Source organism: Salvelinus alpinus, chromosome 6, assembly GCF_045679555.1.
Source record: "Salvelinus alpinus chromosome 6, SLU_Salpinus.1, whole genome shotgun sequence".
In the NCBI taxonomy this organism is placed as follows: Eukaryota; Metazoa; Chordata; class Actinopteri; order Salmoniformes; family Salmonidae; genus Salvelinus; species Salvelinus alpinus.
Window position 1 is genome coordinate 59,949,346 of NC_092091.1, and position 23,339 is coordinate 59,972,684.

The window sequence follows — 23,339 nt, forward strand, 5'->3', positions numbered from 1 at the left end:
CCTCCCGTTCAGCTCCTTCCTATTCATTTTATCGACCGCCTAAGGAGGTCAGATATACTCCAATTAGACATAGTACAGTCCCCCCCACAGCGCAATTCACCTCTTCCTGAGCTAAAGTAGCTGTTTTGCAAGTCCAATACAAAAAGCCTTTTCCCCCAGCAGCTCATATACTACATTCCCCAGTAGACACGGGTGGTAAATGTCACTGCCAGTCTGCAGTGTGCCGGGCACTGCAGTGAATCACTCCTCCGCTCCACAGTAAACCTCTTGGAAAGTGACTGAGGAATAAGCCCCAGGGCTGGTGCGTAGGAGTCGTTCTAGCACTCTGTAGTCCTTCGGGAGAGGAGGTGGGAGAGCGAGAGTTCCTGTATGTTCAGTTATGGTGAGTTTTGCTACAGGTGTAAAAGTTCACTTTTAATATTACGCTCATAGTATTGGGCAGAGTACATGTTGGAGGTTTGAATGAGACTTTTAGAAAGAATCAAATAATTTATTAACAGTTAAACCAACGTTCCTTTTTTTTACCTCACTTACTCAGGACCACGTTCAGCAGGATACAGTGGTGTGGAACGTTTAATTCTACGGCTATGGTGCTGTTCTGAACATTCAGTTGAATGGTGTGATTGTAATTGCCCAGAGGGGGATTTCGTATGGTGTGCTGCACAATTTCAAAATGGTCACGACCATATTGATCAGGTCACACCCACCGAACGAGAGCAAACGAACCTCGAAAAGACCGTTTGGCGCTCAACTGGGGGGCGCGTTTCGGCAGGACCTAACGTTTTGAAACATCCAGATAGAAATGTACTTTGTAGAATAAACGTGACTCTCTGACATGTAGAATAAGGAATTGCGTTGGCTCTGTTCGTGGAATTTCTATCTGCAACGTTTGATAATGTTTGGTTACTTGAACGTGGCCCAGGTGTGCTGAAATGAACCAGAGTTGTACGGGGCTTATGACAGGAAGATGTTGCCCTCTGCTGGAGTAGTTTACACATTACAACACTTTTTTCTGCTCTGCTTTGGCGCTTTTATAGTGAATGACTGTGTGGCGTCACAAGCTAAAGGCAGCAAAGACACATCATACAGGACTGTTCAACAGATGGTGATGCAGTTTGTTTTCTTAACCTCAGGACACTTCATGAGCCAATGTTATATCTTTACCGCTCAATTTAATTGACCGTTCTCCTACAACCCATTCAACTTTTTATCCGTTTTTCCTATTATTTGAATGAGAGCTATGACAAGTAGCTCGGTAAAATGAATTGCACAACAATGCTTTCTGTGATGAGCGTCATAGTTAGCCCCCAAAAATGATTTGTGTAATGGTGGGTGTGCCCCGGTAACAACACTGTTTTTGTCTCTTTACCCCTGGTGTTAAACTCTCCATCTGGACCCACTCTTCTTTACCCATCAACCCCTGCAGCCGTGCGCTGCACACCCCTATCCTAGCCATGAGATCCATATCGCTCTGTGCTTTCTCTTCCTCCTCTCTCTCCCTCCCTCTTTCTTTGTCACTCTCCGCTCTCTCTAGACCTATAAGCTAAACCCAGATGACATAGATTTAGAGAACGAGCCTTGGTATAAGTTCTTTTCCGAGCTGGAGTTCGGCCGTCCGGTAAGTGAGGGTCCGTAACTCCCACCTAGGCACCCCCAGCCTTAGGTATACCCCCCCCTCCCCTCTACCTGTTCAGTCTTCACACCGCTGTAGCTGGGTGGTAATAATGTCGTCCAGGTGTTGTCCACGTCTCGGACTGGAGAGCTAGTGGGTGTGCAGGCTTTTCTTCCAGCCCAGCAGTAACACACCTGATTCAACGAAAGGCTGTTTGTTTTATTTCGCAACTCAACACTAACGCATAATGAGTCAACGTTCTTCAGTCTGGACAGAGATTGGTCGAATCCGGTGTGTTAGTGCTGAGTTGGAACAAAGGCGTGTCTGGGGTCTGGAGTCTGTGGTCCTTCCTGTTGTAGTTGCTTTGGCATGCTGCTGGATGCTGTGGTGGTCACTGTGGTGGTCACTGTGGTGGTCGCCTGTTGTGTAGCTCCTTGTGACGGGTCTTCTTGTGTCTCTGCATCTTGGTGAGTTGGTTTTGCATAGTGTGGCTGTCTCGTTATCAGCTGGCCTCGCGACACGTTGAAAGCTCGAAACACTGCAAAACAAAACGAAGTCCCTAGTTAACATGGATTGGTCCTTTTACCACAAAAATCCTCCTACTAAGGGATACCTCTCTTCCTACATTGTATAATTTCCTATTTTTCACCAACAAAATTCAGGTTCTTTTTGCAGTGTGTGCTTAACGCTGTTGATAAGCTAGTGGAGCAGCCGGTAGAACTGAGCAGAACAGAGATCAATTGAAATAACATGCAAATTAAAATCGCCAAATGAATCAGCAGCGTCTGGTCAGAGCATCGTTCTGCACCGTTCTTCATGCTCCTCTTGTATGTTGCAGCTTGTGTGGTTTGTTTCTGTTAGCCAGTTTAGACATTTTGGTTTCTACCCCTTCTCCCAAATTCTCAACTCGGTCACTCCTCCTAAACCTTAGGCAACCTAAGGCATTAAAGGTATTGGATTGGTGTAAACTTGGGCTGGATTGAGTTCCTGTTTTCCACCATATTCCTTGCACCAGTCCCATTCCTTTGAAATCCACGAGAGGAAGTGTACAGGTGCACACTTTGGGGAGAAGGGTGAGAAACACTCTGTCGGTCTGTTAGGTTGAGGAAATGGACTTATTCAGAATGTTCAGCTAGAAATATGCAGTCTAGAAAAGACACGACTCTGATGTCATGCAGAATACGGAATGATCAGATTTTATTTCTAGCTGTAATATTCTTTCTGCTGCACCCTGACCCCACTACTGAATAAACCCAAGACAACATACTCTGAGAAAGATAGGAAAGGTTCCTTAATGCACATGGCTGGAGGTTAGTTTTGAGACGGATGGTTCCGCCAATGTCATGTTTTAGCTAGTCCGTCTTCACAACCGAATCACTGCTCTGTAGTGCCTTATGTCCTTAGTTCTGCTTTCTGCCTCTTGCTCCCACAATCTGTGTGTGTGTGTGTTGCTTTGTGGTTATGGGTTTGTAGATGTGCCTAGCAGTAGTGAGTGTGTGTTGGAGCTAACATAATGTACTAGATGTGTTCAAATTGGCTTAATCATTACTGCAATATATGTGTGTGTGTGTGTGTGTGTGTGTGTGTGTGTGTGTGTGTGTGTGTGTGTGTGTGTGTGTGTGTGTGTGTGTGTGTGTGTGTGTGTGTGTGTGTGTGTGTGTGTGTGTGTGTGTGTGTGTGTGTGTGTGTGTGTGTGTGTGTGTGTGCGTGCGTGTGTGCAGCGCGTCTGAAACTCGTCAGTCTTCAGTTCCTCTGTGTGCTCTAACGGATGTCACTTTCCTCTTTTGTTTTTTTGTTGTTGTTTTTTTCCTCCCCATGACGCCACTTCCTCTCCTCCTCCACCACCACTCCATCTTCACCTCCTCCTCTTCCTCCTCCTCTTCCTCCTCACCGCTGCTTGGGGCTCAAGCCTCCTAAAAAACGTCTGGATTATAATCCAGACATCTGCCCTCGCCGACTCACCGAGGTAAACGTTGGCATTCATGAGCATCGTGGGAATGGGAGGATTGGGTGGGAGTTGAATAGCCTGGTTCCAGATAATTTTGTGCTGTTTTGCCAACTCCTTGTCACGCCAAACATGTTAGGCATCACTAAGGTTGCAAAATCCTGGTAACTTTCCCCAAAATTCAAAAAAAATCCAGAAATCCTGGTTGGAAGATTCCTGGAATATCGAGGGAATAAGCGGGAAATCCGGGAATCCTCTAACCAGGATCTCTGGAAAACTAGTGGATTTTGGGAAAGAGACCCGGAATTTTGCAACCGTAGACACGGCAACTCCATAAGGAGTTGGCAAGAGAGTACAAACAGACTGGCAGAGTTTAACGCAAACCTTGCTAAACAATTGTGGTCTTAGATTGCTTTATTACTAAACTCTGCGTATTGTGTGATTTGGATGAAAACTACCAGACGTACTGTGACTATACATTTTCTTAGGCTACCGTACGTCAACACAGGCACAATGTGTACCTACACTGTAATTACACAGCACCGAATGTAACCATGTAACTAGATGACTGATTGGGGACAGTTGTCGCCATGTGTAGTACACCATAGCAGGACCTTTTCATATGGCCTCATCTTTCAGCATCCGTATCAGTCCTATGTCATTTGTCAGTCAGTCATCTCTTTATTGTATCTGTATTTACAACGGCCTCTCTGCTAGTGACTCAATTCACTGTGTTATTACTAGATGTAAACCGGGTGGTTTGAGCCCTAAATGCTGATTGGCGGTTCTAATTAAGTTTGTAACCGGTTTATAATAGCTATAAGGCACCTAGGGGGGGTTGTGGCCAATATACCGCGGCGAAGGGCTGTATCCAGGCACTCCACGTTGTGTCGTACCGAAGCACAGCCCCTAGCCGTGGTATATTGGCCATGTACAGTAGCACACCTGCTCTGGCCTTCTTTCTTAAATATAACAGCATAGACAGTACTGCTCTTATGAATTTCCAATATGGATGACCGTTACACAAGAAAATCTAGCTCTAATCATGATCTCGCTCTCGTCTTATCAATTATGTCTATCAATGTATCTCTCTCTCTCTCGCTATCTCTCTTCACTATCTGTCTATCGATGTATCTCTCTCTCTCGCTATCTCTCACTATCTGTCTATCTAATTCATCTATTGACAGCTTATTATTGACGTGAATTTTAAGACTGTATAAATTGCTATCAACCCATGTATATCATGTCAGATATAAAGGTCATATTTGAGTAGGTAAGCTTTGGGATTTAATATGTATCTGCTGGTCTAGGATCAGTTTTCCCGTTGGAATCAAAACGAATAAGATGATATGGACAGGGAGGACCTGATCCTAGATCAGCAAAGGGCCCAGGTCTGTAGCATAGGGTAGAAACGGCTGTGCTTTATGCTTTGTTACCACATGGAGCCAATCCTATGATCCAAAGAGTCCGTTTTGGGTCTTCCAGGGGCGCGTCTTAATCTCCAAGCCGGAAAGCGTGATAGAGCGCCTCCCTCACGCTACCCTTTAGTGCATCACTTCACTCATGCCCTTTCTCCCTCCTGAACGAACCCCTCAAACAGACCACGGTCAGAGATCAACAGAATCAGCGGTCGCAGCTCTCAGCGCCAACCGGTAGGCCCATTCGAGATTCCATACACACGCCATGTGGAACCTACCACGGCGCGGCGGTGGAGGCGGCGTGCGAGCTGAGCATTGTGTGTCCCACCGCCACCTCCTCCACCAGTCTTTGTTCGCGGGGCGCTCACTCTTCCTCTCCCTCCCTTTTGTTGTCTGCCCTCTTTCAGACGTCGCTGTACTTCACTCCGACTGCTGACCGGGTTCCAGAGAGGCCGGCGAGGTGAGTCTTCAATTCTCTCTCTCTCTTTCTTTTATTCTCTGCATCGCTCTCTCCCCCTCCTCCCTCTCGACCTCTTTCTTTCACACCAGCAGTAGGCCATGTCGTGTTGCGGCGCAGTGTCCCAAACTCTCTGTGACGTGTGACGGTGACTCTCCACACATACCCCCCCCCCCTCCTCCCCAACCCTGCATACATTATCCACTCAGCCTATTGATTCTGCCCTTCAACCCTGTCCCCCTTCTCTTCTCCTCCCCTCCTCCTCCCATTCCCTTTCACAGATGCTAGGCTTAATCGGTTCTATTTGCTCTGAGTGAATGGGATGGTTGAAAAGAGGATGTCATGAATAACCCATGTTATTCATGGCAGGCTGACAGGGATTGTATTCAGTATAGTTGAAAGTCTAGTAGCCTGGTTAACCCACACTAGAAGTCTTGATCTTTTTATTTATTGACGGGGCAGTTAAGAACTAGATCGGGAGAGGTTTACATGTAGGAAAGGCACAGCCAGTCGGGCGACCCTGGGTTCGACTCTTTCGTCCCCAGGGGTCATGTGTAGTCCGGAGTCGGGACTCTGGCGCAGGTCTAGGGCGTTTTTAAGGAACAATAGCAGTCATGCTACATCATCCTAGTGTGAATTGAATTGACGGTGACGATAATGTTTTTTTTTGATGAGTTGGTAATGCTCAACAAATTTAGCTTTGTTCTTTTAAAGCTCTATTTTACCGCTTTCTTTTGTTCCTTAAGGGTCTCTTTGTTGAACCACGAACAGGCGATGAACACTATTATACCAGAGGGAATTACAACCCAGGATATTAAATGAACTGGGTCAAAGGAACAATCTGTAATATTTCCTTGAATTGAAATATGAATTAAGTGCGAGGGTGTTTGGCATACGTTTCCCATCGATGTATCTCATTCTGTTCCAAACAAAGTGGCGGGGCCGTCGTTGGGCTGAAACACAGGCCCTGTTCGAATCATTTGAAAACGTACTTCCTCCCTTGAAGTAATGACTGATTTAGAAATAATGGCTGAACAGGTGACAGACTGTGGAAGGTGACTTTAAAACCGTGTGTTCTATCACTTTGTGTTCCAGCGCTGCCAGTGACTACAGGAAGAGGAGGAAGTCGGAGCCGTCAGGTGACCAGGGCAAGAACCAGGTCTCCCCGAAACCACCGGACCCTTACAGAGGCAGCAGCACACTGAGGAAACCTGCCATCCGCTCCTCCCCCTCATCCCCCTCCAAAGTCAAAGGTACACACACACACACACACACACACACAATGCAAACAGAGAGACGTATGTACACACGCACACTCACACATTCATAGGCATATACACACACTGGATCCCTATAGAGCCTGCACCCTGAGGAAACTGGCCATGAATGAGAAACCCATAAAGGATACAGATGCGCACACACACACACACACACACACACACACACACACACACACACACACACACACACACACACACACACACACACACATACAATACAATCAACCTCTCTCTTCCGATGTATAAGCATTCTCAAACGCACACACACAAAAACACACTCGCACACAATCTTAACAACCTCTCTCTTGCAGATGTACAAGCGTTCATAAACACACTCACACACACACACACACACACACACACACACACACACACACACACACACACACACACACACATTCTCTGCGCTCCCTCACTCTATACCCGACAGCAATCAGACAGTACACAAGCCCACTGAGCGACAAATTTCCTCTTTTCACGCTATGCTGAGGGCCTCTTCCAGGTCAAGGAGCATCCAACCCAGTCTAAGTAGCCTTGTGTTGACGCTGTAAACAAACAACCATGTTCCACGAGCTAATGGGAACGTTCTAACTCAGTGTTTCTCATTCCAATTCAGGGGTTGCACATTTTTGTCCTAGCCCAGCGCTAACATAGCCAACAGAGCAAATCCGCTAGGGTTCCAGGCTAGCGCTAACACTTGTCCCAAACAAATCGACAAATCAACATGTAACTACGCTGTTGATTAGTCGAAATGAGGTGTGTTAGTACTGGGCTGGGGGGGGGGAAAAATGAAACCCCATCGGGATCCCCCCAGGAATGGATTGGGAAACAAAGTCTGTTGTGTAGTGTTGTCTAATTACGCTCATTATGTCCACAGGTTTCCTCTCTCATAGTGGGGTGACCACAGAAAAGATTAGCGGTACTGTTTTGTCATCTTTCCGTTGTCTGCCTTTGTCAGTTGAACATCTGTCCCTGTTGCATGTACACTGACAAAACATTTAAGAACACCTTCCTAACGTTGAGTTGCAGCCCCCCTTTTTGTCCTCAGAACAGCCTCAAATAGTCGGGGGAATGGACTCTACGAGGTGTTGAAAGCGTTCCACAGGGATGCTGGCCCATGTTGACGCCAATGCTTCCCACAGTTGTGTCAAGTTGGCTGGATGTCCTTTGGGGGGTGGACCATTCTTGATACACACGGGGAAACTGTTGAGTGTGAAAAACCCAGCAGCGTTGCAGTTCTTGAAACAAACCGATGCGCCTGGCACCTACGACCATACCCCGTTCAAAGGCACTTACATTTTGTGTCTTGCCCATTCACCCTCTGAATAGCACACATACACAATCCATGTCTCGTAAAAATCCTTCTTTAACCTGTCTCCTCCCCTTCATCCACACTGATTGAAGTGGATTTAACGAGTGACATCAGTAAGTGATCATAGCTTTCACCTGGTCAGTCTATGTCATGGAAAGAGCAGGTGTTCTTAATGTTTTGTACACTCAGTGTATAGTATATCGTGAAAAGGATGTGAGATGTGTAAATGTAAATCTCTCCGTCTCTCTCTCTCCACCATTGTCCTCCTATGTTTGACACAGTGGAACTGATGTTCAAGTGCTCCGTTTTAGCCTCTCTCTCGTTCTCACCCTCTCTCCACCATTGCATGATGAAGGCTACAGTATGTTCAAGTGTTCTGTTATAGCCTCTATTTCTCCTTCTCTATTTCTTTATCTCTGTATTCCTCTCTCTCTCTGCGTTGTTAATATCCTCCTCCTCTGTTCCTCTCTACCACGCTGCTCTGGTTTATGGGATCGTCTGAAAGGTGGGGACACGTGCGAAATGACCTACTCCCCCCGTTTGAGCTCTTCCCCGGGCCCGTACCTCCGCTCCCCTCTCTCCCCCATGCCCTCCAACCTCGCCCACCGTCGCTACGACGATGATGCCAACCCGGGGGCAGCCTCCTCACCCTCCTCGCCCCTCAAACGCGCCGTCTGCTTCAAGAACGGCTGGCAGACGCGGCGGCAGGACGCCGAGACATGGAGCAGCACAGAAGAGGCGCCGCCCGCAAAGCTGAAGTCGCGTAGCTGCGACAACCTGCTCAACGACGGGCACCCAGTGGGCACCGGCGGGCACAAGGCTACCCGTTCGGAGAGCGCCGGGTCACTGGTATTCGACAACCCATTGGGGCAAACCGCATCGTCCTCTACTCGCTCCTTGCCTCGCCCGCACCGGCGACGTGCCCACGACGCGCCAGGCTTCCTGAAGCTCTACCGCAAGATGCACCACATCGACCGCGCCCAGCTGCTGCCCTCTGACGTCATCCGCTCAGTCCGTGCCCGCATCCTGGAGCTGGAGCGCCAGCCTCACCTCTTCCCCCGAAAACTCTCCCCCTGGGGGCCGTCGTGGGGCCTGGAGGTCCCTCGCGATACGGTGCCAATGCGCATCTCCACGTACGAGCAACTCATCCAGAAGTCCAAGTCCATGCCCGACTTGGGAGATAGCGAGGTCCCATCTGGCGCAACCACGCCCGGTGGGTCATCGTCCCGTGCCAGTAGTAGCGGGGGAGGAGGCGGCGGGGGCAGGGAGCCACCCGGGTACCCCAAACGCCGTTTCTCAATTGAGTCTCTGCTAGAAGAGGACATTAACAACGGGAATGGGAACGGGACGTCCCATCACACTTTTGACCACCATCACACTCACCAGGGGGCGAGGAACCCGCCCGAGGGTCAGCCCCGCCTCGCCCTGGACCCCCACCACCGCGATTTCCCCGACCCCCTCGTTTATCGACGCGAAGCTGTCCCGGGGGCCGAGTACTCTGAGTCGGAGCAGGATGCAGCCGCCTCGGACCTCAGTGACTTTGTCCAAGTCGAAGGATCCTCCTTCTGCAGCGAGAGCGACTTCGACCACTGCTCGCTCACCTCGTCAGTCGAGAGCTTCTACGGCCCCTCCTCCCACCACCACCTTCGCCACCACCACAGCCACAGCCACCACAACCCCAGTCATCAGTCCCTCGGTCAGGGTCAGGGCTACCAGCACCGTCACCTCATCAGCTCGTGTAAAGGACGCTGCCCGGCCTCCAACACCCGCTTCACCACCATGCTGCGCCACGAGCGGGAGCGGGCCCGCCAGGAGCTCCGGCAGAAACCCCCCCAGACACAGCAAACCAGACACGGGGGAAGGGGAGGGAGCGGAGGGGACCACCATGCCCTACCCCCCTCGTCCCAAGCAGCCCAAACCCAGCAGGGGATGTCCAAACTGGCCTTCCTCATCAGTCCTGTGCCTTTCCGAAGGAAAAAGGGGGATTCTCCACCCACTTCGAGAAGGAGTAGTGGAGGTCGAAGTACCAGGCCCAAGTCTAAAGAAGCCGTCTATGAAGCTTTGGATGCGGCCTTGAGGGATATCTACGAACACATCCAAGCGGAGCGAGGCCGGAGTGGCTCTAGGCTACCAGACGATAGCATCCTCCGGAGGCTACTGGCTGAGATCCTCCCGGATGTGCCCGAGAGGAGCTCCTCGTTGCGGGGACAGAGGGGGAGCCGCAAGGGGGGTCCCTCCTCGAGCTCCTCGTACCCCGACGAGAGTCCAACAGGGTATGGCTCGTCGCCGCAGCTACAGTCGCCGCTAAGTACCTCTTACAGTCTCCGTACAGACGCCTCCAATAACGACTATGGAGAGGAGCCAGGCAACGGCAACGCAGGTGGAGCACGCACACACACATATATACACACACTTGTACTACAAACACACGCACACACACCAGCCCTCAGTCCATCATCTCCCTCCTCGACTCCCCCCAGTACTGCCTGCCTGTGACCACCTCCCCTCCTACCAGTCACTGTGCTCCAGCAACGGGCCAATGAACAGAGCTGAGGTTAAAGAAGCCCTGTTCCTATTGGCTCATCCTCAAGACACCCAGGGACCGCATGCTTCCTCTTCATTCCCTTATGTGGTTAAAGGATTGTGTTGTTCACTGAGATGTATGTTGTGTTATTGTCGGTATTTCTCTTTTTGCTGCTTGTTTCCCAGTTGTTTTTGGTGTATTGTTTCACTCCCCTTTGGTACGTGCCTTGTTACGTTGAAAATCATTTATGATTTTGTCAGGGATGGTTTATCAATTGGATGAGTATATTTTTGGAATGTACAGCGAGCTCAAAGTATTGGGGCAGTGACGCCATTGCTGTTTTGGCTCTGTACTCCAGCGAGTGTACACTTTTGGATTTGAAATGATACAATGACTATGAGTTTAATCCTTACGAGTCTAAAAAAGTCACCCGTTCGTCAATCTAAGTAGCATAGTAAAAGGATCCCCGTCGAAATTCGAAGGCCTAAGTTAGAGATATTGCACGGGCTGCGTCTCAATCCACCGCATCCGCCTACGGTGGCCTTCTGCGGTGGAAGGTGGCCGAGCTGCAGCGGTGTTTGTCAGACCATGAGACAAAACAACAACAACAACAATTGTCACTCTCCCAATACTTTTGGAGCTCACCGTATGCACTTGCTGGTATAAATGACTTCTCCTTCTGTTCTCTCCTGTTCAAATGTTCTGTTCTCGTTTTGTGACGTGCATGCTTTTCCTTTTGATCATACTGTGCTACACTATCCAAACCATGTGTTTTCCCTGAAATGGAAATCAAATGCATTTGAATTCATTTATTATCATTTTATTTTGTCATTTCCTGCCCGACACTCATTTCCTGGATGACATCACTACCCTGAATGACATCATCACCCGTTGCGTAAACCAACGTGGTTTTACTCAGGGAGGTGCAACGCTACAGAACGCTAAGACACGGAATATATTGACTAGAACAGACATTCCTCTTTTGATCATGGGGAATAGACAATTGTGTCAGCTCTATAATGTTGCATTTCCACCTGCAACGTTCTGCACATTTCACCCTTCTGAATCCTCCCATGGGAAATGTAACGGATAGAGCCAACATGATATTCTGCATAAAAGACAATCATGTCAGTTTCTGCACAATACATTTCTATCTGAGCATGCTGTAACGGTTTCGCCCTTCTGAACATGCCTCCTGGCGTCGCTGTGCACGTGTCGTCCCATCGCCATGGCAACACTGTTTTGTAGACCCTTATGATAACCTTTGACCCCTGTGCTGTTCTCCCTCACAGAGCAGGATGCCTCCAGGGGGTACAACACAACCACCAGCGACGGGGGAGGGGGGCAGACCAAACGAGCCACCCCTGACAGAGAGGTAGCCAAACCAGAACTTTGATTTTCCAGACTAACTTTGATGATGAATGACACATGGAAGTATAGCATCACGAGACTAGCTAAACCAGCACATCCCGGTGTTTCCCTTAGTTTATTTATTTTGCAGGCGGGGCGCATTAAATCTGCAACATTTTCAATTGAAATCAATTGAAGCCACTTTCTTTTAGGTGCGGTCCAAAGAGCTAGCTAGTCTATTCAATGCAAGGGGAAACACTTGTACTCCTATTTAGAATATGTATTTTATTTTTAGCAGGCTATTACACCACTGGCCCAAAGGGGGCAGAAGTACTGATTGTTTTCTTCTCTACCTAGTACTTGATTGATTCAATAAGAATCATTTCACTGTCCTGATAACCTTTACATTTCAACATAATTGTATCATATCTAGTAACACATGGCTGCTCTCTTTCTCTTTACCTCTCGCTCTCTCTCCCTCTCTCTCTCCCTCTCTCTCTCTTTACCTCTCGCTCTCTCTCTCTCCCTCTCTCTCTTTACCTCTACGTCTTTCTCTCTTTACCTCTCGCTCTCACTCCCTCCCTCTCTCTCTCTCTTTACCTCTATGTCTTTCTCTCTTTACCTCTCGCTCTCTCTTTACCTCTGTCTTTCTCTCTTTACCTCTCGCTCTCACCCCCTCTCTCTCTCTCTTTACCTCTATGTCTTTCTCTCTTTACCTCTCGCTCTCTCTCTCTCTTTACCTCTACGTCTTTCTCTCTTTACCTCTCGCTCTCTCTCCCTCTCTCTCTCTCTCTCTCTCTTTACCTCTATGTCTTTCTCTCTTTACCTCTCGCTTTCTCTTTCTCCCTCTTGCTCTCTTTCTCGCTCTGTCCCTCTTGCTCTCTCTCTTTATATCCCTCTTTTTATATCTCCCTCATTATCTCTCTCCCTCTCTATATATCTCTCTCTATATCTCTCGCTCTTTATATATCTCGCTCTTTATATCTCTCGCTCTATATATCTCTTGCTCTCTCTTTATATCTATCTCGCTCTCTCTTTATCTCTCTTTTTATCTCTCGCTCTCTCTTTATATCTCTCTCGCTCTCTCTTTATCTCTCTCGCTCTCTATATATATATCTCTCTCTTTATATCTCTCTCTCTCTGTCTTTATCTCTCTCTCTCTTTATATCTCTCTCCCTCTCTCTATCTCTCTCGCTCTCTCTTTATATGTCTCTCTTTATCTCTCTCGCTCTCTCTTTATATCTCTCTCTCTTTGTCTCTCTCTTATATCTCTCTCACTCTCACTCTCATCTTCATAGGTCTCCCATAAGCAGATGACCCAACTCATTCTCTTCTCTCTCCTCCATCAGAAACAGCCTGCCAGAGCTATATATGACTTTAAGGCACAGACTGCTAAGTGAGTAGAGTGACTGAATGCAATGAAATGCGTGTGTGGAGGGGAGGTTCAGGGACCTCGGTATGTGCTGCACTGGTTTGGAAGCATGTAGGCTGGGCATGCACGACGCTTGAAACAGAGAGTCCGCTTTTCTTTGAGGTGGCCAAAGTTAACCTCAGTTATGGGCAATAACCTCATATTCATTATCTCCAGCCCATTCCAGTGTCTACAAGTGAAAACTGTGGTTTGATATGTTTTATCAAAAAGATAAATCGGTTTTCTAGGTCTCTTCCTCCTTGTGTTTTTTACTAGGGAACGTAGAAAATTACTTTGTTCCCATACTATAGACACTGGTATGGTGCAGTGGGTAATGCATTTTAGGTTAAAAAGCAGTGACTTGCTTACCTTCACATCCGCCTGCTTTTCCCATTTCCCTCATTTCCCTACCTTGAAAGGCATGCATGGACGATTGTTGCCCCCATTGCTCTTCATACTAAAATGGTGCTTGGCTAGTCTCTCTAGACATCGAGGTTGCCTCCCACAATGTTCCAATGTTCCGGCTTAACACGCCTAGAGTCTGGGCTCGAGACTAGTGCCTGGCTGGTTAACAATGTCACATTGATGATTCCAGTGACTTAATGTTTGTACCATTAGAACACAGTGCTGCCAACACCAGGGTTTTGGGTTTGATTCCTGCATGGGCCACATATAGTCAATACATGTCATTGGTAGCCGGTTTTCCAAACACGGACCAAGCCCAGTTCTGGACTGAAAAGCAATTTCAATAGAGATTCTCCATTAAGCATGCCTTTTTAGTTCAGGACTGCTTCATCTGGGAAACGGGCCCATTGAGACAGGTGTTTGGGGGTTAAGAAGCATCGTGTGACCGTTGTTTCAGAGAGCTGACGTTCAAGAAGGGCGACGCGGTGAACATCATCAGACAGATTGACAGCAACTGGTACGAGGGGGAGCACCACGGACGACTGGGCATCTTCCCCATCTCCTACATAGAGGTAGAGCACATTGAGTGTGTATGAGGTGAAAGGAAAGGGGGGGATACCTTAGTCAGTTGCACAACTGAATGCTTTCAACCGAAATGTCTTCCGCATTTAACCCAACCCCTCTGAATCAGCGCCGGAGAGGAGTTGTTGGAGGTTAACGGCCTTGCTCGAGGCTATATCTCTCCCCGTCCCGGGGGAATTGAACCAGTGACCTTTGTGTGTGTGTGTGTGTTTCAGACGATAATGATTATGTTGTGTGTCAATGTGAATGTCTAGGGGTGTGTGTGTGTGTTGTCACCACCCAGCTTTGTGTGCAGTTTAATTGATTACTTCTTGGACCTATGCTTTCCCCACTCTCTACACACACACACACACACACGCACACACACACACACACACACACAGAAGATGGCGTTGCCAGAGAAGCAGCAGCCGATTAGGCCTCCTCCACCAGCACACGTCAAAGAGATCGGGGAGGGGGTGGCCCGTTACAACTTCAACGCTGACACTAACGTGGAGCTGTCCCTCCGCAAGGTGAGGTGTGTGTGTGTGTGTGTGCACGAATTTGTGCGTGTGTGTTGGTGTGATTGTGCACGATTCAATGCGCATGGCTGTTCACTGACGTGTCTTCATTTCCATGTGTGTGTGTGTGTATATAATCTCCAGGGTGAGCGGGTAGTCTTGCTGAGACAGGTGGACCAGAACTGGTACGAGGGGAACATCCCAGACACCACCAAGCAGGGCATCTTCCCTGCTTCCTACATAGACATCGTCAAACGCTCGCCCTCCAAGAGCCCCGCCCCCTCCCACCACCCAGACCCACACGGCTACCCCAGCAACAGGACACAGGGCTCCACGCCCACCAAGGTAGGGACAGGAGAAGAAGAATGTTTTATTAGTCCATACAAGACTTAGTCCAAACTGGAGTAAGCCAATAGTGGACAGTCTGTTGTTTTTTATGTCAGTGAGCAGCAAGTTTCCCTGCTGTGTATAATGATGTCATATCACTGAAACTTCCTTTAAGTCTTACTGTGAGTTGCACCAACATGGATTATCTGGGTTAAATCAAGGTTTTATCTATTAATCTTGTTGCACCACATTTTAAACCTAGTTTTAAATTAATCCTAGGTAAATGAAATCCTTTCCCTAATCTAACTTTAGTTTTCACTTTAAACCTAGATTAAAATGGCCCAGGTGTCTTCCTTCTTTTTGACAGTGTTGTCTGTTTTTTTTTATCCTCCGGTACGTTACTAAATTCCTCCATCAGCTCTGACGAGGGTTTTTTTTTCATAAGAGGAGAAATTTGAACTTCAAATCAAAGTTTATTTGTCATGTGCGCCGAATACAACAGTGAATTGCTTACTTATAGGCTCTAACCAATAGTGCAAAAAAGGTGTTAGGTGAACAATAGGTAAGTAAAGAAATAAAACAACAGTAAAAAGACAGGCTATATACAGTAGTGAGGCTATAAATGTAGCGAGGCTACATACAGACACCGGTTAGTCAGGCTGATTGAGGTAGTATGTACATGTAGATATGGTTAAAGTGACGATGCATATATGATGAACAGAGAGTAGCAGTTGCGTGAAAGAGGGTTGGTGGGTGGCGGGACAATGCAGATAGCCCGGTTAGCCAATGTGTAGGAGCACTGGTTTGTCGGCCCAATTGAGGTATTATGTACATGAATGTATAGTTAAAGTGACTATGCATATATGATAAACAGAGAGTAGCAGCAGCGTAAAAAGAGGATTGGGGGGGGGCACACAATGCAAATATTCTGGGTAGCCATTTGATTACCTGTTCAGGAGTCTTATGGCTTGGGGGTAAAACACTTATTTGATGTGCCATGATCAGGTGACTAGCAGACAAATAATAAAAGGCTAAATATCGTTAAGTAATGACAATAATACATGATATTGTATGCCAGCTAGCTTGGTTCATAAACTAGCTAGCTGCAGTAGCTAACAAATTAGTTTTCTGTCTAGTACGGGCAAATAACAGATTTTATTTCAAATCAGCCAACCCGTGAGAACCTTTCACGATGGAGCAATAGTAGTTCTAACGTTACATCGTTTATTTGATCAGGGAACAGCAACTTTGTGGCCTCATTTGTCAAGTAGGCTAGCTACTTCGTTTTCCACTCACGGAATACCTCGTATATTGGTGTAACACGTCACTAATCATAGTTTAAAACCTTTAATGATAGATTTACTGATCCAGATTTCGAATGAAGTGGTGCGACACATCTCTGATTAATTATAAACCTAGATTTACAAAACCTAGATTCGCTCTAATCCTAGATGAATTTAAACCATGTTGGTGCAACCCACCCTTAATCAATCAACCCCCCCCCCCCCCCCAAAAAAAAATATATAAAGCCCTTTTTACATCAGCAGTTGTCACAGTGTTTTGAAGATATCCAGCCTAAAACTCAAGCAAGTCTTGTCACTTGCACAGTTTCCTCTTTCTGGACGTTGTGTAAAGCTTTTCCTAAGCGCTGTAAATGCGTTAGGGATCCTACTCCCCTTTAAGAAACCTACATACAGTGGGGAGAACAAGTATTTGATACACTGCCGATTTTGCAGGTTTTCCTACTTACAAAGCATGTAGAGGTCTGTAATTTTTATCATAGGTACACTTCAACTGTGAGAAGTGTATACAATGTGATTTTCTGGATTTTTGTTTCAGATTCCGTCTCTCACAGTTGAAGTGTACCTATGATAAAAATTACAGACCTCTACATGCTTTGTAAGTAGGAAAACCTGCAAAATCGGCAGTGTATCAAATACTTGTTCTCCCCACTGTATGTACCATGCTGTCTCAAGTGGCTGTCGACATGCTATGGCTTAAAGAGGAAGTCCTGTTCATGCAGAGTGATAGCATTTCAATGCTAGTAGAGATTTTGAGCGTGGATGACAGTCCCTCCTTGTCCATAGACTGCTTTCACGGTAAGGAAACAAATACCTAAATATGTCAAATCTCTGTACTATCCCTTTAACGGAGAGGCTTCACACAACTGGATCCAGATGCATTTAGAAAATTTGAGCCTGGTGAAGTGTGTGTGTGTGTGTGTGTGTGTGTGTGTGTGTGTGTGTGTGTGTGTGTGTGTGTGTGTGTGTGTGTGTGTGTGTGTGTGTGTGTGTGTGTGTGTGTGTGTGTGTGTGTGTGTGTGTGTGTGTGTGTGTGTGTGTGTGTGTGTGTTCGTGCGAGAAAATGAAATGAGATGGAGAGAGGGTACTGTTGGGTTTGGATGGCAGGGGAGAATGAGTGTGGATGAGTTTGTGTGCATCTCCTTTCCCTCAGTCCCTCACACCTCTCCACTCCTGGTGTGTAAGTCTCCACTTTTTTACCCCCCCCCTCCTCTCTCTCTTTCTCTCTCCCTCCGGAGCCATTCGACAGCACTCCCACCCCCCCTTCCCTCCATCACCACCATCCTCCTCGCTCCACACCCCCCTCCCCCCACACCCCTCCTCCTCCTGTGAAGACCCTCCGTCTGCAGGCCGTCACCAGCGAGTGGCTCTCCCTCACCCTCAGCCCCCCCTCCTCCGATACCCCCGTACCACCCACGCCGCCCCCCTTCCCCCCGAGCCTCCTCCCTTTCCTTGAAGATCAAGAACGGAGGGCCACCCCTCCCGCGCCACCCAAACGAGGGCTCACCCCTCCGCCACGAAATGCATCCAGTTGTCTCGCCGCCTCCCGCCCGGCTGTCAAGCAGTGGCTGTTTGACTTAGACTCCCCCCCCTCAGCCCCTCCTTTCTCTCCGCCCCTTCCTCCTGACTCCTCCTCTCCCACCCCCGTGCCCGACTCCTTCCTGGGATACCTTGAAGAGAGGGGCCTAAGAGACAGTGAACAGAACGAACCACTGTCCCTAGCAGGCAGAGGGCGGTTCTTCTGCACTGAACCCGAGCCGGGGGACACGCCCGCAGATTTGTTGCTGTGGTACAGGCCAAGTGTTCAGCCAGTATCCTTAGAACTAGAAACGGAACCCCCCTCTCTTCAGCAGCAAGTGGAAGATCCCTATGATCAGTTGTTGTCTATGATCCTGGATCAGCCCATGTGTGACGAAGATGGGGGGGAGATTCTCAGGCCGGACGTGGCACTGACCAACAAATCACAGAGCAGGGTTAGGCTAGAGGCGGAGTTTCATAGGCCTGTGAATACGCAGGCCCTGTCCATCACGCAGGACAGCCAATCAAAAAGGGTGAATAGGCGGACGGCAGGGTCTCAGAGGCCGATGACATTGTACATTGAGGAAGAGGAGGAAGCTATAGGAGGGGAAGAAGAGGAGAAGGAAGAAGAAAGGAACATTGATGTAGACTGTGGTACTACAACTGTCCACAGAGAGGGGCTGAAAACAGAGGTAGCGCATGATGTGTGGACCAGTTTCAGACTCAGTTGAAGCATACACACATGCTTGCTAACACCTAACCCGAGCCAATTCCAAGCAGTTTTACACAGTTTGATAATAAATTAAGATTTATTATTTACCCCTCCCCCAATTATTATAATGAAACGTACAGGATTAGCCAGGGCTTTGGTACATTTGGATATATGGGGGCTTTTCAGTCTTGAATCGAAATGGAATTGACCCTAACCCCCGTAGTTTCATCATCTTGCCTTTTCTGCCTCGTTTTACTTGATTTTGCAGAATAATGCTTCGATACTGGAACCTACATTTTGGAATGTTGATTCAGCTCGAGGTTTGACGCTGGGTGTGATTGGTGTCACATTTTCCTTCCCTTCCCAGGCTGATGTCTATCTGTCCCGCTGTCACAGCACTTTGTGCAACCCGGCACAGTTGGAACCCATCACCCTCCTCCCTCCCCCTGTCTCTCCTCCCTCCTCACCATCCCCCGCTTTTTACTCTGCCTCACAACCAGCTGAAGCCCTGGCTATGCCTTCTTCCTATCCACTGTCCCATCTTCCTACCCCTCCCCCAATTCCCCTCTCCTCCTCGCAACAGATTGTGCCACCCTGCTCTCCTCCCCCTACTTCCCTCATCTCTACATCCTACCTCTCCTCTCCTTCACCCTCCTCTCCCCTTCTCGCCTCTCCGCCTCTCACGACCTCACCCCTCCCAACCTCCCGCCCATCCTCTACTCCTCCTCCCCCCACCCCTCCATCTTCCACCCTTTTGGCCTCACATCAACCCCTGGTCTCCCCTCCTCCTCTCCAACCCTCTCCTCCAACCTCCCCCATCCCTGATGCACAACAGGCGCTCCCATCCTCCCCTCCACCCTCTTCTCCTCCTCTCCCTCTCTCCCCTCCACCTGTACCCTTTCCAGATCCTAGGTCTCCTAAGATCAAGGTAAAAGACACTGCAGGTGCTCGTATTGCGTTATAGAAACTTATAAGAAACGCTAACTAAAATGAACCCTGACGGACTGTGTGTGTGTGTTGTGGCCTAATTCATCTGTATTAATCACCTGTTGGACCAGTGAAGTGTGTGTGCGGCTGTGTGATGACAATGCGTGAATTAGCAGCATGTTGGACGCCTGGTTGCAGATGCTCAGTGTTAATGAGAGAGCAGCAGTGTGTGTACGCAGACTAGCTTCTTTTAGATGTATTGTGTGTAGCCTATAAGAGGTGTATAAATCACCCATACTGTCACGGCCGTTGAAAGAACTGGACCAAGGTGCAGCGTAGTGAGCGTACATTTTCGTTTATTTTAAAAATGACACCGAACAAAACAATAAACACGACAAAACAAACCGTGAAGCTAAAGCTATGTGCCATAAACAAAGTCAACTTCCCACCAAGACAGGTGGGAAAAAGGGCTACCTAAGTATGGTTCTCAATCAGAGACAACAATAGACAGCTGTCCCTGATTGAGAACCCACCGGCCAAAACATAGAAATACAAATAATAGAACATAGAATACCCACCACAAATCACCCTGACCAAACCAAATAGACATAAAAAGGATCTCTAAGGTCAGGGCGTGACATATACAGTATAAACTATGTACAGTTGAAGTCGGAAGTTTACATACACTTAGGTTGGAGTGATTAAAACTCGTTTTTCAACCACTCCACAAATTTCTTGTTAACAAACTATAGTTTTGGCAAGTCGGTTAGGACATCTACTTTGTGCATGACACAAGTCATTTTTCCAACAATTGTTTATAGTCAGATTACTTCACCTATAATTCACTGTATCACAATTCCAGCGGGTCAGAAGTTTACATACACTAAGTTGACTGTGCCTTTAAACAGCTTGGAAAATTCCAGAAAATTATGTCATGGCTTTAGAAGCTTCTGATAGGCTAATTTACATGATTTGAGTCAATTGGAGGTGTACCTGTGGGTGTATTTCAAGGCCTACCTGCAAACTCAGTGCCTCTTTGCTTGACATCATGGAAAAATCTAAAGAAATCAGCTAAGACCTCAGAAAAAAAATTGTAGACCTCCACAAGTCTGGTTCATCCTTGGGAGCAATTTCAAATCGGCCGAAGGTACCACATTCATCTGTACAAACAATTTTATGCAAGTATAAACACCATGGGACCACGCAGCCGTCATACCGCTCAGGAAGGAGACACATTCTGTTTCCTAGAGATTAACGTACTTTGGTGCGAAAAGTGCAAATCAATCCCAGAACAACAGCAAAGGACCTTGTGACGATTCTGGGGGAAACCGGTACAAAAGTATCTATATCCTCAGTAAAACAAGTCCTATATCGACATAACCTGAAAGGCCGCTCAGCAAGGAAGAAGCCACTGCTCCAAAACCGCGATAATAAAGCCAGACTACAGTTTGCAACTGCACATGGGGACAAAGATTGTACTTTTTGGAGAAATGTCCTCTGGTTTGATGAAACAAAAATATAACTGTTTGGCCATAATGACTATCATTATGTTTGGAGTCGAGGTAAGTCAAAGTCAAGGTATTGGAGTGGCCATCACAAAGCCCTGACCTCAATCCCATAGAAAATTTGTGGGCAGAACTGAAAAAGCATGTGCGAGCAAGGAGGCCTAAACACCTGACTCAGTTACACCAGCCCTGTCAGGAGGAATGGGCCAAAATTCACCCAACTTATTGTGGGAAGCTTGTGGAAGGCTACCCAAAACGTTTGACCCAAGTTAAACAATTTTAAAGGCAATGCTACCAAATACTAATTGAGTGTATGTAATCTTCTGACCCACTGGGAATGTGATGAAAGAAATAAAAGCTGAAATAAATCATTCTCTCAACTATTATTCTGCCATTTCACAATTCTTAAAATAAAGTGGTGATCCTAACTGGCCTAAGACAGGGAATTTTTACTAGGATTAAATGTCAGGAATTGTGAAACTGAGTTTAAATGTATTTGGCTAAGGTGTATGTAAACTTCCGACTTCAACTGTATGTCTTTGTATATATGGGAAAACAGCTCTTGCATACAGTATGAGTGCTCAGGAGTTTGCAACTAAAGTGATTTTGTATGAAATTACAATGTATTCCCTATATAATGCACTAAACTTTAACTTTGTAAAAAAAAAAAGCATTATATAGGGAATAAGAATTGTCCTTTGGGACAATACCAGTGATTCTCTGTGGTCAAAATGGCTGCTCTTGTTCTTTCTGAAAATGGAGGCTGACGGCCGTCTGCCTTGTTGTTGTGTCGCATTTTTGCTTCTCAGCCTCCTTTTAAGCACGACCTCCTCGCGGTCGATGGTAAACCCCCCCCCCCCGTAGCCCCGTCACGACCCGAAGGTCCTGTATGTCACCTGTTAGAGGTCGAAGGGTAGGGGCGTGACACTAGCAGCTGTGCATTGTGGGGAATGTAGTCTTTGTTCTCTAATAACACCCTGTTGGTTACACCTGTATTCGGTGCATGATATTGTTTGACTACATTGTAGCGCATTTGTTTCTTTGTAGGGGATTGAGCATTAAGATTGGGTGTGTTTTTGTTCATGGATTTGGGGGTTTATTTGATTCTGATAAGTGTGACTCTCAAAGCAGTGGATTTATATCACCATATCAACTGTTTGTCAAACGACTTATCTCTCTCTCTCTCAGAGGTTTGTGCAGGATTCGCTCCATGGTGGAGGAGACCCGTAAGTAACAGCAGAATCTCAATCATCGTCACAACAATAATATTCTTATCATAGGACTGTAGCTATGTGGGTTATATTTCCATGGTTGTAGCCCCATCAGTCATTCTAGTAATCATCAATATCTTCATCAACATCATCTCAGATGTCCTACGTTTACATGTATTTCATTTGGAGTCTGACATTATCTGTCAGCATAACCTCCTAAATACTTTTACAATCAGCATTATCATCAACATTTTACTAGACACTGTTATTCAGAGCAATTAGGGCTAAGTGCCTTGCTCAAGGGCAACGCGGCAGATTCTTCACCTAGTCCGCTCTGGGATTTGAACCAGCAACCTTTCGGTTACTCGCCCAATGCTCTTAACCGCTAGGCTACCTGCCTACATCAACATCAACCATCAATAATGATCTCATCACAAAGCTATAGTGGCGTGGGCCACGTTTCTCACACAGCCCTGGTTGTGTCCCCCCAGGTTCCAGGCCCTGTACAACTATCTGCCCCGTAACGAGGACGAGCTGGAGCTGAAGGAGGGGGACGTCGTGGACGTTATGGAGAAGTGTGACGATGGCTGGTTTGTCGGTAAGAGAGGAAAATAAAGTCTTCAACTTTTCCTCACAGAATCACAGTACTTGGTTGTTGAAAAGCTAAGCTGTTCTCTATCGAGTCATGACAGAAGATTGGAAATAGTTTCATGGTTAAGGAGGTTCGAAGGGCGCAACATTCTGGTAGGCTGTAGTAGAGGGTTCTCCAACCCTGTTCCTAGAGAGCTACCCTCCTGTAGGTTTTTGCTCCAACCCCAATTGTAACAAACCTGATTCATCTCATCAACCAGCTGATTATTAGAATCAGGTGTGCTTGATTTGGGTTGGCGTGAACCTACAAGACGGTAGCTCTGCAGGAACAGGGATGGAGAGCCCTGCAGCTAGTAGATTTGCAGCAGTGGATACTATAATGGCATTTATGTTCAACTTGTACCCCACTCTCACCAGTTGGTGGTGCTCGAGTTCCTTGTGCGATCTACTA

The 23,339-nt window shown here is 47.3% G+C and overlaps 1 protein-coding gene across 3 annotated transcripts in view; it reads left to right on the top strand.

The window, feature by feature from the left end:
- The window catches only part of LOC139579024 (sorbin and SH3 domain-containing protein 2-like), a 104,235-nt gene that overhangs the window by 77,070 nt on the left and 3,826 nt on the right, over nucleotides 1-23,339 (top strand). For 2 of the 3 annotated variants that reach the window (XM_071407237.1, XM_071407236.1), the window contains exons 14-25: nucleotides 1,535-1,618; nucleotides 3,522-3,578; nucleotides 5,383-5,435; nucleotides 6,528-6,685; nucleotides 8,530-10,404; nucleotides 11,841-11,923; nucleotides 13,197-13,294; nucleotides 14,172-14,286; nucleotides 14,680-14,808; nucleotides 14,941-15,141; nucleotides 22,275-22,312; nucleotides 22,789-22,895. In XM_071407237.1, coding sequence (XP_071263338.1) covers nucleotides 1,535-1,618; nucleotides 3,522-3,578; nucleotides 5,383-5,435; nucleotides 6,528-6,685; nucleotides 8,530-10,404; nucleotides 11,841-11,923; nucleotides 13,197-13,294; nucleotides 14,172-14,286; nucleotides 14,680-14,808; nucleotides 14,941-15,141; nucleotides 22,275-22,312; nucleotides 22,789-22,895 — 2,998 coding nt within the window. Of the gene's footprint in view, nucleotides 1-1,534; nucleotides 1,619-3,521; nucleotides 3,579-5,382; nucleotides 5,436-6,527; nucleotides 6,686-7,589; nucleotides 7,632-8,529; nucleotides 10,405-11,840; nucleotides 11,924-13,196; nucleotides 13,295-14,171; nucleotides 14,287-14,679; nucleotides 14,809-14,940; nucleotides 15,142-22,274; nucleotides 22,313-22,788; nucleotides 22,896-23,339 lie in introns of all 3 variants that reach the window. The other variant, XM_071407235.1, reaches the window with a different exon arrangement.